General features: G+C 46.3%; 1 protein-coding gene across 1 annotated transcript in view; it reads left to right on the top strand.

The window, feature by feature from the left end:
- SLCO3A1 (solute carrier organic anion transporter family, member 3A1) overlaps positions 1-17,979 on the top strand; it is a 335,490-nt gene that overhangs the window by 310,286 nt on the left and 7,225 nt on the right. Inside the window, exons 8-9 of the mRNA XM_012643783.1 lie at positions 10,667-10,842; positions 15,382-15,446. Coding sequence (XP_012499237.1) covers positions 10,667-10,842; positions 15,382-15,446 — 241 coding nt within the window. The remainder of the gene's footprint in view (positions 1-10,666; positions 10,843-15,381; positions 15,447-17,979) is intronic.

The raw sequence follows: 17,979 nt of genomic DNA, 5'->3' as shown, positions 1-17,979 counted from the left end.
TTCCGCCCCTTCCCCATGAATTCAGCCATTCTCCCTGGTCTCATCACCTCTTCCACCCATGCCCTCAGCCCCGTCTATGTCATCGTAGGTGTTCTTTTACTCCCTGATCACAGATGAGGTTGGTCACTTGCCCAAGGTCATGTAGTGGAAAGTGAGGGAGCTGGTGTTGGAACGTAGGGTCTGATGCCAAACCCGGTGTCTTCCTCTGTGCTCTGCGACTCTCCTTTTTAGGATCCCACCTCATTTCTACCTGCAAGAACCTCTTCAGACATGCTCTCCTCAGTAGGGACCTTTATTTAGCCTTTACTGTCTGACCCCTCTCCAGTCTCAACCTCCTTCCTTGTATCACCCCTTAAAGAGCCATTTGCTAAGGGGAACTTCTTGGAGTTCCCCCAACATACCAAGGTCTCCCTGCCCCCGGGCCTTTGCACATGCTGTTTCTTTTATCTGGCATTTTTCCCTGTCTAAGCACCATCTTATCTGTCAGGGCTCAGCCTTTCCTTAACTACTACTGGGAAGCTGTATGCCCCCTCATCACTTCCTCCAGGACTATATTGGTGCCCTTCCTGCAAGCTATGCTCCTACCTGGCTTGTTCTAATGGCTCATTTACTCCGATGTCTCTCTCACGAGGCTCCAGGGATGGGGGCTCTTTTGTGAACCCTCCCATTCCCACTGCCAGCCATGGCTCTGGGTAAAGTCCCAAGGCTTCCCAAACACCTGGCTAGAGGCCCTGTGCTGACTGACCTCAGAGAGCCCCAGGGAGCCACAGCTGATAATACTACCCTCTTAAATAGCAATTGGCAGGTGGGCAAGTTGGATGGTACCAATTTCAATACTAAAGACCTTATCTTTACTCATCTCTCACCACTTTATAGCTTCCACCAAGACTTGTGAAGATTTTCCATAATTCGATTAGATGTGAATAAGTGACTTATCAAATAATTCTGATTATAGGGAAGTCTGGTTAGTGTTAGCAGTTTCCTGATACTAGACTTTTCTTCCTGCCCTGGTTTGGGTTTTGTTTTCTATGTTCTTGTTTCATATCTCCTTGAGTGATAGCAATGGAAGCTTCCAGGACTGCATTTGGTATACAATTTCTAATTCTTCTCATTGCATATGACCAAGAGGAGTGACAAAAAGATCGCGAGTTAATTTTGTAAGCTTCCTTTGGCATGAATATATTGTCCAGATTGTTTCTGTACCTTTCACTTTCAGAAGTAATTATTCCAACAGAAAGCATGTTAGTATGCTACGGACCAACTCCTGGAAGTTGCATCCTTTTGATGTACTGAATAATTGGAGAAAAAAGCTTCTATCAGCCACCAATAGAATATTGAAAGTCAATGCCAGTCTAAATAGCAGTTTACGGGGTACTAATGATAGATAACTAATCCGTCCTCCCATGCAGGAAACAAATATTTATTGAGCACCTGTTTGAGTGAAGTGCCAAGTAGGTTCTGTGCAAGGGCGGAGGAGAGCCCCATTACGGATGCATGCAGGGAACTCATCGTTCAGTGGTACAGGTCTCAATCCAGGCTGCACATTAGCATCGCGTGGGAGCTTTTAAAATATGAGACCTGAGCCCCACTCTCAGGCATTTTGATTTCTTCCTTTTGGAGTAAAACCCAGGCGTCATTCTAAAGTCCCCCAAGTGTTTGTGATAAGTAACCAAGGCCGAGGACCACTGTTCAAACACAGGGATTGCCAATCCCAGCACTGTTGACATTTGGAGTCAGCTAATTCTTTGTCGCCAGGGGCTGTCCTGTGCATTGTAGGATGTTTAGCAGCGTCCCTGGGCTCTACCCACCAGATGCCCTCCCCTCCAGGTTCTGGTAACCACAAGTGTCTCCAGACATTGCCAGATGTCCCTATGGGGGCATAATCACCCCCAATTAAGAAGGGATAAAATGTGTTCTGTCTTTCTAGAGACTGGTCAGCATCTGAGCTGACACTGAGTATTCGTCCTTCAGTTTCTTTTTCCTTCTTACCACGACTGTATTTGCACACTATAGAAACCAAGCGTCAGGGGTGCCCTATCAACATGTTGCAGCACGAGGAATGAACTGGCAGCTCATATGCCTTCTCTGCCCTGAAAATGCATTTACTGCAGCCCAAACCAAGGTTTAACTGGCATTTGTTCTGAGCATTTTATATATGAATCTGGATTTCTGGCCTCTGAAAAAGTTGGAAGATAGCTAGCGTGGGACCTGCACCCCAGTCGGGTAGTGGTTGGCTGGAGCTAGGAAGCGGCTGGCTCTTTGGACAAGATATTTGCTCTCTACTTAGCCACAGTCCTTGCCACTGGCCACCATTACACCCAAACCATTTTTTCTTATTTGTGTTTCCTGTCTGGACTCCAAAGGCTTAGAGTTTGCAAACCCTCTCATATAGCCTGGCCCTGTCTGATTCTAAAGCCTGTACTCATCCTGATAATGTCTTGTCAGAAGGGACTTGTGAATATTCTGAAATCAACCCTACTGGGGTATCGCCACCTGGGCCATCTCAAATAGCTCGGGCCCTATGCTAAGTGTTATAAATGTAGCAATGAATAGGTAAGAAGCTCATGTTATTGTAAAATGAGGTGTAAATCTATCATATTGATAGAGTTAGGTATAAGAGAGCACCCAAAGGCAACACCTAACCCAGCCTTACAATATAGTTAAGTGAAAAGAACACATTATAAAACAATATATAGACTATGATCCCTTTTAGTAAAGAAAAAGAAAAATCTTAATATATGTATATCTTTGCATAAAAAAGATCAGAAGGATATATAGCCAACTGTTTATAGATGGTTGCCTCTGGTTGGGGCCTGAAAAATTAATTTTTATATATTTTCAAATTTTCTGTATATTTCAAAATTGTCTAAAATGATCATACATCACTTTTCCAATGAGGAAAATCTTTTCTTATTTAAACAAAGAAATTCAACATTAAAGGTTAGGTGGTTACATTCTGAAAGAAGGAAGCAGCTACGCAGACAGATCAGTGAACTCGCAGTATCATGCCGCCTGTTGGGGTCAAAATTGGTTCCAGGTCCGGTGGGGCTGGAAGGAGGGAGGGAGCATTTTTCCCTGGAGGGGGAAATCACGGCAGCGCTGGCCTTCGTCATGAAGAGGGGCAGTGGGTTTTGTGGCCAGGCATGGAAGGACATTCCAGCAGGGAAGGAAGTTCTAGCAGAGAATGTGCATACACGGGGGTGTGAAGGTTTGGACCTCGTGTGATGCAGGCAGGGACTTGGTTTGGAGTCAGGAGGAAGCTGGAGGGAGAGACAGATGAAGGGGCCTGGTGTTCCTTCTAGCTGCGGTCACACCCTTCACCTGTCTGCGCTCTGCCCACTGTCTCCTACCTGAGATGGCTGGAGCAAAGAACGGGCCTGTCTGCTCCCTCAGAGAACAGCCCTTGCCCTCCTCTCTGCAGGACATAATTAAGCTCCGGCAGGATGTGCTCCGGCTCACGCGCCGCAGGTCACGGCAGTGAAAGGTGGACAGGGGTCTTGCTTTCATCTCAGAATTTTTCTCCCTGGCCATTATCCATCAGCCAGTGACCCTGCAAGGGAAGAGAGAGTATTTCTTCCTGCGATGTTTCAGTATCCCCTTTGCCTTGAGCTTGTAGGTTGCCGTTGGTGCCCTTTGTGATGAGATCTGAGGGCTTTGCCTGGAAATACCAACCTGGGCTGAGCCAATGAGGAGAAGAGAATCTAAACTACAAAAAGACAATAATAAATGACCCGGAGAGTGTCTGAGGAACTTCAGTGAATCACGACAGAATCTATAAATGTCTGGGACACACAGGAGTATGTTGTCATTCGAAGGAAGACGCCCCTTCTATTGTGGAGGTGTCTCCGGTCCTTCGCCTTCTCAGTTATTTGGATGTCAGGCGCGAAATATCGAAGATCACACAGGCAGAAGCAGGGCGGAGCACTGTCTCCGGCAAACTCCCTTTCTGAACACTTAATAGAAATTGCCATGTCTTCCTGATAACTGCTTTCCAGGAAGAAAAGCAAAACCCGTATTCTAGACTGTTGGGGTGACCTTGAAAGGGAGCGTCTTTTCAACCCTTCACAGCATGTCCATAATGCAAATATCACCACCGGCCCCGTACTGTTCCCTTAGAGAAGGAATCTTTCAACCGAGACCTCCACTTCATTCGTGCAATTAATAGGAATCAATCCATCGGTATTGAACGTAGGGACAAGAGAACAACAAAAACAAAAAAACCCAACTTTATTTGCCAGTATTTTTGAAACGCTGCTGACGAGTATCTTGTTCTGGTAATGTGAGCTGTCAAAATAACATGCTGACCGTTCCCTCCATCAGTAGAGAACGAATCCAAGATTCCAGAGAGTAATTTTCCTATTTTTATGGTCTCTGGCTTTATGGTAATTCATTCCCATCATTGTATTTGAATAGAAACGTTTCTCAATTTAAATTAATGACTGAGTGTGAAGCAGAAGCGTGATTTTCAGGGACTTGGTATTCTTTCATTGATTTTCTTCTTTTTATTTTTTTAATGTTCTGTAGTTTTTAGCTCTCTTAATAGATAATACATTTATATGATTCAAAAACCAAAAACTATAAAAAGGAAGGAGTGAGAACTCTCTCTTTCACCTCTATCTCCTGTTCGCCTACTTCTTAACCTTCCAGAAAAGATTTCTGCAGTTGATTTCACGTATATCCTTCTGGATTTTTTACTGTACACATAAGGCCGTATTCTGTGCCTTGCTGTATTGTTTGGGTTTTTAGTTAATATTTTATCTTGGAGTTCTTTCCATGTTAGTACATAAAGAGTGTTCCCCTACCTTTTTTATGGCTACGTAATCTTCCATCGTGTGGACCTGCTAGAATCTCCTTAACCAGTCCCTGTTGATGAGCATTCGGATTGCTGCAAAACTTTAGCTCTTACAAACCACACTGTGACTCGTGTTGTACATATGTCATTTGTGCCTGGGCAAGTCTCTCTGTTGGATAAGTTCTCGTAGAATTGACGAGCCCATCCCGCTCTGTCCTCCAGGTCAACAAGCTTGTCAGGCCTGTTCCGTGAGCACAGTGACCATCTGATCATTAACACGAAGGATCATGGTACCTTTTACTGACAGTAAAGCTAGATCCTGCCACCCCATGTTGTGACACCAGGCAGAGAAGTCACCTCTCCTGGGGGCAGCAGGGACTGCATTCCCGCCCAGAGAATGGCAAACTTGGAAGATACTCCTTCGAAGTGGAGAAGGAAGATAGGACATTTGCCAGGTCAGAGATCATGAACTAATCTGGAATGTGGTACACTTTCTCAATAGTCGGCCATCTCGGGGGCTGCCAGAGAGAGCATTGGGAGTGTACCACTTCGTCCAGGCCGTGATTGTCTGCAGGAAGTGTCCAAGATCCACCTACTTTTTGGCCTGGCCAAACAGGACTGTGGTACACAGAGGGGAGAGGATTAGGATCCCAACCTGTATCATCTCCTTAATTAAAGTGGATCGTCCTCTCACATCTAGCTTTTCTCTCTTTTCAAGCTTCCTACTGCTCACTGCATTTGCAAGTCTAGGGTTTTCTGCTTAGGTTCCCAGTTTGTACCAGCTTAAGGTATGCACCTTACTTCCTTTTTCTTTGGGGATCGTAGTGTAAAACCCCACTGGTGGAGATCATCTGTTCCAACTATGCACTCTGGGAAAAGTGAAACTACACGGTCTTCATCTGCAGTACTTCCCCCCATGCTCAGACAGTGGAAGATTCTTCCTTAACAGCCTTACCACCCTGTTCACCCAGAGTCCTCCGAGCTCCCTCAGCACAGCATTCAAGCAGGTCTGTGCTCTTCTATCACCTAAGCCCCTTTATTAGGAGCTTTCCATTTCTTGCCATCTGACTACAACCTCAGCATTTTCCCTTGGATTCCCTGCCTGAAAGGTTCCGGGTTGTCTCAACCTGCCCCCGTGCCGTGGGACCACCCACCCATCCCTGCCAATCCAATGGGATCGACTCTTCTGGTGCAAAAGGAAACCCATCCAAGTCCTTGTCAGATCATCTGGCTTACCTCCTCCCCAGCCTCTTTCACAGCTCTCTTTGAATAAATTAAATTGGAATAAATAAATACAAATTTGCATAGAACCTTTGGGATGGACTCATCCATTTCCAGCTTTGCTTCTTGGACATCAACAAGCAGATGTCTTCCCTGGGCCTGTGCCAGTCTCCAGCTTCTCTTCTGGCATTCATAACCCTACAGATGCCTCAGTCCTATCCACTCAACCCGGGTCTGCCTGTCTTAGTCCATTCGGGCTGCTATAACACAACTCCATAAACCAGGGGCTAATTAACAGCAGAAATGTATTTCTCACAGTTCTGGAGGCTGGGAAGTCCAAGACTAAGGAACTGGCAGATCCAGTGTCTGGTGAGGGCCTGTTCCCTGGTTCATAGATGGTGCCTTCTAGCTGTTTCCTCACATGGTAGAAGGGACAAGGGAGCTCTCCGGGGCCTCTTTTATAAGGGCACTAATCCCATTCATGAGGGCTCCACCTCACGACCTAATCACCTCCTAATACCATACCATTAGTGAATAGGTTCAACGTAAGAATTTTGCGTGGGAGTGGGGTGGGGAATACAAACATTCAGACCATAACACTGCTACCCTTGGCTACAAACCCCACAGCAGCTTAACCCTACGTGTGCTCACGCATTCACATGAATGAATTCGTGAACACATCCAGCTCACCCAGACAGGGCTGCACAGTCCCTGTGCCAGCTGTAGTCTGAGATAAAGATGTCTCATTTTATCCCACTCCAGTACTGCCATGATCTCAGGATTCAGTTCAGGAGGAGTTTTCCACTTCTTAGGGCAGGGAGGGCCAGGCAGTTTCCTCCTCGATGGTAAGTATCATGTGATCAAATCGCAGCCTTGGTATGGGGCAAAAATAAGACCAGAGGTGGGTACCAGTTGCAGATGACGTGTTAAACCAAAGAAAGCTCACTGATCACGTGGCTCATTCAGAGGGTTCTGTCCCTGGAAGTTCAGTGTCCACATCACATTCCTGGGTGTTCCTGAGAGACTGAGTCAGAACTCTGTTCCTAGAGTGCTTGGCCAAACAAGGCCACAGCCACCCCCAAGCCACTACATTTATACCTGGCTACTCTTTGAGTCCGTGTGGTTCTAAGGACCCCACTTCCAAACCTCTTCTCCCTCACAGACTACTGCAATAAAAAGAGAGAAGGATGGTGGGAGGAGTTGGAACTAGGGCAGGGTTTGAGAGATATTTAGGGTATAGTAAAATGAACAGGACTTAGATATTCATTCAGCAAATATGTATTGAATACCTGCTATAAGCCAAGCTCTGTCCCGTATGGCTGGGGTAAATTAGGGAACAAAGCTGCGGTGCTATCTTCATTAGCCTTGAAGTCCAGATGAAGACAGATTTGCTGTAGGGATGGAGGGGGTCTGGAATTACCTTCTGGTTTCCAGTGAGTCCATAGGGTGTTATTACTAAGGTCAGAGATGCAGAGGGAAAGGAGTTTGGGGCTGGGGGGATGTGGCTGTCAGAGTCTGGTCTGGAACTCAGTCCCCGCACGTGTTCAGAAGAAGCAGAGAAGCAGTTCCTCGCCCCACCCCGAAATGTCAGCACAGGTGGGCAGGTTGGAGCTTGGAGGGATGTCCCTCGATGCTGTGCTGCTGTGGCTGCTCCTGGAGACCTGACGAGTGCCCTGGGATGTGGGGGACCACGTCAGCAGGCTGCAGCCAGGTCACAGGAGGAGGGCGTGGGGACTCCGTTGGTCAGCAGAGAAGATTGAAAAGATGACAGGTGCCAAGTGGGAGTGCTGGGACAGACAGGTACTTGCTGGGCACCTCCGTGGATGTCCCACCCATGCCTGGCTGTGTGACCTTCTGAGAATAAGGGTCTCTGCTTCTCTCTGTAGAAGAGGAAAGCAATTTTCTCACTCTCTTTCATAGTTCTAAGTTGGGACAGGCCCCTATAACATTAGGCAGATTAACAAGAGCAGAGGTCTGTGAATGTGCATACCTCATGTGTACATGGGAGAGAGCCAGAGAAATGAGGGACTCCCAAAGAGGTGGCTTGGAATTCAGGCTTAAATACCACGGTCCATTGGAACCAAGAAAGAAGGGTGTGGGGAAGGCCAGTCATGGGAGTTATGCAGGAAAACACCTTATGCAAGAGCAATGCTTGTTGTGCAGATGTAAGTCAGTGCTTTCCAGAGTGGTCAGAGTCTAAGGATTTAATCATCCCTCTCCTCCTGTGCAGAGAGGAGACCCCCTTACAAATGGTGATTTCCTTTATAGACGTAAATTTAATTTTCCTTTCAAAAAGGTAAGTTCTCTGTTGTCAGAGGTTCTCCAGTGACTGCAGTTTCTCAAAATAATCAGCTCAAAATATTCTTTATGCTAAAGAGGCATATTGTGGGGGGGCTTAGTCTGGTCTCCTGCAGTCATATTTGTGGGGTGCATATTCTGGTCTCCTACAGCTCCTACCTTGCAAGCCTCACCCACGTTCCCCTCCTGTCCAGCGCTCATCCGTGCAGGAAAGAGAACTCCGGGAATGGTTCCCAGCCTCAGGAGGGACAGCAGTGCCAAGTTGGCAGCACAGGATCGGGCCCGGGCCATTCAGTCTGTGCACCGCAACTCACGCGTTGAGTCTTGGGAAGGGATCTGACCTAGAGGTTAAATTCAGGAGTCTTGAGCAGGTATAGAGATGACAACATGAACAAAGAAGAGCTAGGGGAGACTAGACCAGGTGGGCTGGGGGGAGGGTGCCAGCAACAAAGACAGACACTGAGCAACCAGGAGGGAAAAGGGAAACCAGGAGAGCAGAGCCCTGGGAGCTGAGGAAGGCGGTGGCCAGCAGGGGCGCAGCTCCTGGGAGCCCTGGCAAGGGAGATGGGGGAGATGAGGGGTGGTCTGGGATGTGGAGATCACTGGAGAGCTCCGCAGTGTCTGGTTCGTGCAGTGGGAATGGAAGCTGGGCAGTGAGTGCAGACAGCTAGGAAAGCCAGCTGTGCAGCTGGGATGGGGGCGTGGTTTCCTCTCCTGGGGACGGGAGGAGTGGCATTTTCTGTTAAAGTTGGGGGAGAAGTTCTGCTTAATAAAAGCAGAGGCAGATTTGTTCATGTAGGCGTTCTACAACTATCTGCTTAGTTTCATCCACTGCATCTCTGTGCTAGGAAAAGATGTTCATCCCAGGAGGTTCTTGTCCCCTCCGGGAGGTGGGGAAAGGTCTCCGCAGCGGAGGGTGAAGTGACCCTAGAGGAAGGCCATGCAGGGCTCAGGGGCGAAGCAGGGCAGGGCTTGAGAAGGGAGGTAATATCCACACTGGGTTTGGAAGAGCTAAAAAAACTCCAGGCAGAAGTATGTGGGAAGGGGCGGAGGGGCAGGACCTCGGCATCTTCTGGGAATAACAGTAAGTGCCACGTTCCCCATCCCCCACTGTAATGGGCCACTTTCACTTTCACAAAGGCAACTGGTCTGGGCAGAACACTCAGGAGAAAGGACATAGCCCCGGCACGTGATGTCTCTCCCATGCCTGCCCCAGGGATAGAAGCCCCCGTCGGGGGTGGGGAAGACACAACTGTACCAGGCCGCTGACCCTGTTGGGGGTGGGGACCCACAAAGGCTTTTAGACACCCCTGAAATCATCCCATGTAGCCTAATGAGATAAGAAAGCCCCATCTGTGTTCTGTGGGGAAGGAAAAGAAGTGGGGTGGGGGGTGAGACCGAGGCGGAGGGGAGGGCAGAGGGGATTTGTCTGACCCTCAGGAGGACTAACCTGGCTGTGCACCGTGCGTGCCGAGCAGTCCAGGAAAGAAAGGCCATGAATCATTTATGATTGTTTTCACTCTGTATTCATTAAAGCCTCCGCACTATTATGGAACCTTAATTGGCTTGGCGCTGGGCACTGCCCCTGTTCCTCCCTGTGCCATCAGAAATTCCTCGAGCGAGTGTGAGCGAGGACCCGTGCCTGGGAACGGGGCGGGGGGCCAGAATCCGCGCGGAAGATCAAATGGAATACAGTCGCTCTTCCTCCTCTCTCTGATCATATATTAATAAACGCGTCTGGCTAGGCTGCAGCTCGCTCCCCACGAGCTGCTCTAAGCTCCCTGGCATCTCTTAGCCGTCTTCGCTTCCTCAGCCTCTGGAGAACCTTCCATCAGCTCCCGTCTCGCGGCCTCGCAGGCACGGTGACTGCGCACGTGACAGCGCGCATCCTTTGTTCCGAGTGCCACGTCGGGCACTGAACGAGCAACAATATGCGGGTTACCTGATTTACTTCTTTTAATACACTTCAGTGTAATTATAACTGCATAAAAGAGAGGACAAATTGGCAAGTAATTACAGTGTTAATTTGGCAATGTTTTATCATATTGTGGAAGCGCAATTTCCTCTCTAATTGTATTGGGGAGACACATTGGCCTGTGGTACGGCTTGTTGAGGGATTCTTGAGAATGGAAATGAAACACACGGGAGACAGAAATCAGCTCTCCTCCCTGTAAATATTCCTTTATTTGCATATGTTTTGCAGCCTTCTTAAAAAGCTAACTCGTTTATTCAGGCCTAATTAATGGAACGCCACAGAATGCATAATTAAGCCATGACAGCTTGGGCTGATGGATGGCTTTGCGCTTGGAAACTGGAGATACCCCCAGATAAAAGGGCTGAACGCTTCCCTTTCAGAACCTCACGGGCTGTGCGTGCCTCACCACCGTCCCCCCTGAGAACGCGACTGTGGTTCCCGGAAAGTGCCCCAGTCCCGGCTGCCAGGAGGCCTTCCTCACCTTCCTCTGCGTGATGTGCATCTGCAGCATGATCGGTGCCATGGCCCAGACACCCTCCGTCATCATCCTCATCAGGTAAGCCATCGGCACAGCCCCAGGGCCCGAGAGTCGTCCTCCCCATCCTCCTCTCCACATGGCACGCAGGATCAGACCTGCAGATGCCGCATGGGTCTCCCAAGCCAGGTGGGGCAGGGCTACAGCAGGGAACACAGCTTCTCAAGGCTGCTAGGACACATTTCCGTTTGATAGGGACCCCACACCAATGGAAGAAGCAGGGCAGGAGACGACAGCCCTTTGTGTCCTCCCAGGAATAGACCCTGCAGGTCGTTTTATAAAGGATCCTGTGTCGATCTTTCCAGGGAGCAGTGTTCTTGGGATAAAATGAAGATGGCATTGGACTAGCCATGTCCCAGTGCCCAGCCCCTGCCCTGCCACTGCCGAGCCATGTGACTGTGGGCACATTTCCCCCCAGACTCGTTTCTGATCTGTAACGGAAAGTGATATTGCTAGACCCACCTGCCTCCTTCAGTGACATAGGACCTGCCGAGACCACGTGTTGCAGACACAGTAGAAACGTCTGGGGTTATTGTGCGGAGTGGCTCGTGGCAGGCGAGCAGTGACTACTTTTGTACAAACAGGTCATCGGAGAGGTCCACCCGTGATTCCATCATTACTTATCTCTGGGGACCTGTCCTGGGGGCAGGTGAGGTGCCTCAAAAATGAACCATTAGTACTATTCTGAGTAACGTTTATCATTTACACAGTTATCTAGGTTTGTGTAGGGAACCTAAAAGCGAATGGATCCGTACCCCAGCACCCGTCTGGATCAAAGGAAAGCACGCCACACAAAGCAAAGCTTACCAGGCGGCTTCACAGCAACTCGATACCAAGGGCTAGAAATAACAGTAGGAGTGAAATGCTTGGAAGTGCCCTGTGCCAGGGTATGTCACCAGCTACTTCATCCAGCCTCTCCCTTCCTCTCGCCCTGCCTGCATTTCCTGGGCTCTGTTACGAACTCCCACGGAAGAGGATTTATACAAAGTATGCGTGTTACCTAAAAGGTCATTAGCAAGGCTTTGTGAATACACAGAAGCATTAAGGGTACAATGGCAAATTGCCGTTTCATACTTAAGTTTAAAAAAATTTTTTAAATTTCACACCCAGCGCTTACCAGACTATGGCAAAACTGGTAAAATCACATATTGCTGATGGCATTGAAAAACCTATCGCTCCTTTCAAAAAAGCAATATGGGTTAAGAGCCATAAAAATATTCAGACCCTTTTATGCAGTAATGCTACCCCGTGCCATTTATCTTAAGGAAATACTTCTCTACAAGAAAAAAAAAAAAAGCTCAATGCAGACCGATTTTTCTTGCAATGTTAACTATAATAGAGAAACCTGAATTGGAATCGTGAGTTAAATTATGGTATTACAACTCGGTGGAATGATGAAAATTCTTAAGTGTGTGAAAGTGTTTATGAAAAGAACTATTGAATTTAAAACCATTTAGAGAAGATGATTATATATAATATGCATTTGGACAAAACCCATCAGATCTCACATATGGGTTTGGGGTGGCTGCCTTATGAGTAGTTTATTTTTCATTATTAGAAATTCTCATGAAGTTACATTGTGATATTCACACACAAAAGGCACCAAGAAGCATGAGACCTGAACCTCACAACTATTAGCAGTGACTAGTCCCCTTTTTTCTCACCCCATAACTCCCCTACAAAAACCCAGCCTCGAGACACTCACTAGTGGTCACTGGCGACCAAATGCGCAAAGTCTGTTGGAATCTTAATCATTTCCAGATCTCAGCTTGATAAACAGCTTTTGGAGCTTTTCAGAAAATACTTGATTCCCTTTAAACGGGTCAGCAACAGATGGCCTAAATGACCTGGGCTTGTAACTCCATGCCGTGCAGGAGGCACACGCTCGTGCGTCATGCATATTGAGAGGGCCAAGGCAGGGCTTTATTCCGTCACCTTCCTGGTCTGATTTGCCATCACAGATGTCCCAGGCAGGCACAGGGGCACAAACAGTCTGGGCTGCAGTCCAAATGTGCACCAGCCCCTGCCCCGTCCCAGAACAATGGACCCACTTTCACCCTAGACAGGAGCATACTTGCCAACAACTGAGCCCCGAACACCTGGAAGCCGGGATAAACGCTGACACTCACTGAGCACCTGTTGGGCTGTGTGCTGGGCTCAGAGTGATTAAGCAGTGTTCTCAAGGTCACACAGCTAGCACATTACAGAGCTGGCTCTGGCATAGCCTGGAACTTTCAATATCATTCAGACAAGGTGCTCCATTTCTTCATAACTAAAGCTGAGAAGGATGATGATTCTTGTAGGAACCAGTTTCCCAGCAGGATATGAAGGGAGATCTTAGCACCTTGCTCACTTTGTTCCTAGTGGTATGATAGCCTAAAGGAAATCAAATTTCAAGTGATAAATATTCTAGCTCATCATACCAGTGTGTTTTCTTGATAAGGAGAATTTGCCTTTATTTATGTGTCTGTCAAGTCGGTATCAAGGCGGTACCTTCAAACAAATGTGCAAAAACTGGAGCTGATCGTAACTTTGAAGAGCTTGGGTTTTGTAACGCGCACATTCTAAAGAGCACTGACTGTGCCTCTGTCCAGAGACACTGATCTCATCACGGACACTGTACTGGGGTCCGGCTTAATCAGCCAGAGTTGTGTCCCATCGCTCAGTGAAAGTTGTGACCTCCTGCCTGGGATTACTACCTGTACTGTACTCTTGTTAATTGAGAAGAAATGTGTATTTCTCTAAGAATAACACATTTTTAGTTTTCCCTGAAAATCTTAGAAATGGGAGCAAAGACAGTAAAAACTATGCTGTTGTAGGTCCAGGCTGCTATAACAAAATACCTGGACCGAGTGGTACAAACAACAGACACTTATTTCTCACTGTTCTGGAAGCTGAGGAGTCCAAGATCAAGGTACTGGCAGATTCATTGTCTGGTGAGGGCTTCCTGGCTCATAGATGGTGCTTTCTACCTGTGTCCTCACATAGCAGAAGAGGCAAGGGAGCCCTCTGGGGTATCTTTTATAAGGACACTGATCCCCTTCACAAAGGCAAAGCCCTCATGACCTCATCACCTCCAAAAAGCCCCACCAACACCATGGGGGTTTGGTTTCAATGTGCGAATTTGGGCAGGACACATTCAATCTATAGCATACGTCCACCTCCTTTTGGATTGATGGTTTCTTTTGGCCTGTCGTACCAAAGAAGTGCCCACCTAAGGCTCAAACCAAGTGGTAGCTCATTGGGTAGATGCCGTTGGATGAATGATCATTTAAGAATATTATTCTAGCCACCAAGTCCATAGATAGGTTAAATATCCTGTGCACTGGCTATCCTGTTGATAACTTTTCCCTAATGTGTATTTTCTGTAGAATTGAGTGCTGGGCCCTCGCTGCATCTCATGAGTCTTCCTGGTCTTTCAGCCACACTGGCCTGGTTCTAAACCTTGCCAAGCCTTCCACGGGGTATAGCAGTGTGCTTACTTGCCCTTCTCTGCGAGGGACTCCTGACAGGGACAGACAGAGGCGGGCTCTCTGACAGTGGTGCTGAGGATGACCAGAAGCACATGTACATGTGGTCAAATATCTCTCCCTTTACATGGCTTCCCCACCAAGCCAGAGGTAGGGCTGCTCCCAGTTGTAAGTGGGAGACATCTGCTCACCTATCCACCCACTTACACATTCACTCAGCACATGCTGGGTGCCAGACACTGTGCTAGGGTTAAGATCACAATGATGAACACAACACAAATAGTCCTTGGCCTTGAGGAGAGAAGGCAAGCATTGAATAAATATAATTACAAGAAAAAGGCATTACAGAGGACATGTGTTGTCCACTATGTGGACCCATGTATCTGGAGTCCATCATTATTTCCAAAACCCTCTCTGCTATCACTCTCATCCCAGAAAATGTTACACTCTGGAAATGTTCTAGACAGTATATGAGAAGATCACTCTAAGGGACTTTCTGGGTAAACCAAAGCCAGTGTATTGAATCAGTTCAAAACAAAGAACCATGACCATGTGTCTTTCCAATTTAAAAGGTCCTGAAATGTGATACAGATGAATGGATTATTTCCCAAATGGTCCAGCTGGGTTGTCAAACCATGCTAGTGTGGCAGATTTGACAAAATGACCCGAGAACAGCAACGATGTTCGTGGTTTCAGCCCGTTTGTGAAGCATAAAGGGAATGATTTTCTCAGTTGATGTTTTCCTTGATACTTAACATGCCCCACCAAGTTAAGATGCTTCCCTGTCATCCCAGCAAATGCAAAATGTCTTTAAATGTAGACTTTATGACCAAATTTGCATTCTTTCAATTGGCAAGGTTAGCTGTAGTTATCAAAAACACCGTTAAATTCCTAAACTTATCTTGGCACTGCAGTTGCAGTTATTTTTCAGTCTTTAGGCAGGGAAACCAAAAAAAAAAAAAAAAAAAACAGTGTTAGTAATTTTCCAAAGAAGAGCTCTGATGGACAGCAGTGAATGACTCTGGGGTCTGTTAATTAAAGTGGAGTGATAAGAATCTGTTTTTTTCCTCTTTTATCTCTTTGCACGTAGGACAGTCAGCCCTGAACTCAAGTCCTACGCCCTGGGAGTTCTTTTTCTCCTCCTCCGTTTGTTGGGTACGTATTATTTTTTTATTCCCTCAATAATGAATTGGATGCCTATTACCAGGTGAGTAAATATCAGTGGAATTATCCCATTTCCTGGGTTTGCCATTTTTTTCCTTTGGAGTTTAATTATTAGTAATCTTTTAAGTCTGAAAATTTTGCGTAGAGTTTGGACATTATATCAGGCTCTCCCTGGATATCACAAAGTTCTCATTTACACCAACACATATCTTCATGCCACCGTGAATTCTCATCGGCATAAGGAGGAAAAGCGATGGCACCAAAGGGGGAAAAAAAAAAACCTGGTGGTGTAATTTGGCATCCTCATTAAGCAAGCCCTGAGCAGCTTGCGAAATGCTTCATTTAGGGGGCCGCCAGCTGGGAGAGAGAGGCGTTCTCACAATGCCTCACAAATGGAAACTTTGCATCTTCTAAATTTTTCCAAACTCACTCAGTTTATTTACCCAGGGTTTCCAGGATGGGGCAGATGTGACCTTCGTGCTGTAGGGCCCACATTCCAAGGTTTGGTGTGGATAGAAGGAATAAAGTCTAACCCCCTTGTTTTTAAGATGGGCAAACAGAAGATACCAGTAGTCCGTGGTTCACCCAGAGTCCTTCCTGTGCATTGGCTGGGGTGAAGCTGGAAACAGCTGAGCAGGTGGCCAGGTCCCAGCTGTGCCTGCCCTTCTCTTGCTAGACCACACAGTTGCTTATGTGTGAACGTTCTCTTGTCAAGGCCAAGATAAGATAATTTCTCTTCTTGAATAATAGGGCAGTAGTCTTCTATAATGGACTATAATGGCATCTGAATGTAGAAAGGGAAATAACCATGGCCTATATTTCCATAGGAAAAATGAAATTCCTCATTCCAAGTATAGAATCATGGATGAACACAAAGATTTGGCTGTAGAAATGTTTATGAAAATATTTGTAAAAATGGAAAATTGGCAATAACCCAAATGTCTAACAACAGGGAATTAATTAAATCAATGATGATGGTCTGTGATGTTCCCCTTTAATATTCTGGAAAGAAAAATATAGACTTAGGAAGGACATGTGATATATGAAGGGGGAAAAGAGATCTATAATATTATATATACTCACATAAAGTATATATAATCATGGAAAAATATTATAAAGAGACATCAAAATGGTATCAGTTATTTGAATAATGAGGTTATAAATGATATTTTCTAATTTCTGTATAAATGATATATGAAAGCAGAAAACTTTAACCCTTAGATCCATTAATAAGTTAAGGTCCTCCCAGGGGAATGGCAAATACATAGCATGTGTCCCTCCTCGCCTCCCTTCTGTAGCAAATAATTTCCTATTGATCGCTGTGATCATTCCTGCTGTGCCTGAGACAAGGCCTCAGCATCCTCACAGCCACTATCAATCCATGTTTCTTGGTACACATGTGGAAACTTAAATGGTATTGTCTTATTTCTGTGTCATGGAAAGTAGAAGTGCTCTAGGTATAAAGATGCCCCAGTTAAAACAAGTTCAGCACTAATTCAAACTAAAACACTTGAGCCTTCCTGGGAAGCTGTGGTAGTTTGCAGAACTACCACTGTACAGAGTTATAATTACTCTGATTTTTCCCCCATCATTGGGAGGGTAAAATATGCATGCATCGTCATGCCCCCACTCTCCCTCCTGTAGTTGGGTGGGTGGATAGATAGATGAACATGTAATGTCAACTAGCATGTTGGGGACCCTTATTTCTGAAAATGGTGAAACTGGTAAAACCATTTCGTATAAACATTCATTCAACAAACTAAGCTCCATGGACCATCCCCAGGTGAGTGACCTCAGCCTTGCCCTTAAGAGTCCTCTTGGGATGACTAGGGAAGGTCAGAGCCCCACCCACCCACCAATCTTTGGAGTTGCTGTGGAGGTTTCTGGACCTCTAAACAGATGCTAAGGACTCAACATAGCTGGCAAAAAAAAAAGTTGTAGCCAAGATATTTTTTAAAAGTTAATGAAAATTATAGGATAGTTGAAGGCAAAACTGCAAACTATGAGGCATGTGCAATGCGGTATGGTTAAAATCATCTATGCTGCTCCAAAACAGTTGCACTGTTTGTATGTCTGCCCAGGAATAACCTACCAGCCATCATCTAGAAGAGTACTTTTCAACTTCCACAACGGTAATCCAGAGACAGAGATAAGTTTTGCATATGCACAGATAGAGCTGACACAAAAACTTCACAAAAAAAAATATCCTTGATATGTATGACACGTTCTGATATTTTCTATTCTAGTCTGTTCTATTCCATGCTTTTTAAAAAATTGGTCATGACCCACTATATTGATTTTATTGCCCATTATGGGTCACAAATCAGGGATTGGAAGACCCTGCTCTGGAAGATGTGGTACAGTTTCATCTTTTAATTAAAAGCAGCTCATCAAAGAAGTCTTGGCATTTGGCCTGATCCCATTGCTTGCAGCGCCCAGTAAGATTAACCACCATTATGGTTAATGAGAGGACAGTGAAGGCATCAGATTCCATGACATTGTCAACCTTTATGCTGGCCGTGTA

Source organism: Propithecus coquereli, unplaced genomic scaffold (genome assembly GCF_000956105.1).
Source record: "Propithecus coquereli isolate 6110/MARCELLA unplaced genomic scaffold, Pcoq_1.0 Scaffold20, whole genome shotgun sequence".
NCBI lineage: Eukaryota > Metazoa > Chordata > Mammalia > Primates > Indriidae > Propithecus > Propithecus coquereli.
Note: the sequence above shows the minus strand (reverse complement) of the source record. Positions and strands in the feature narration are given on the sequence as shown.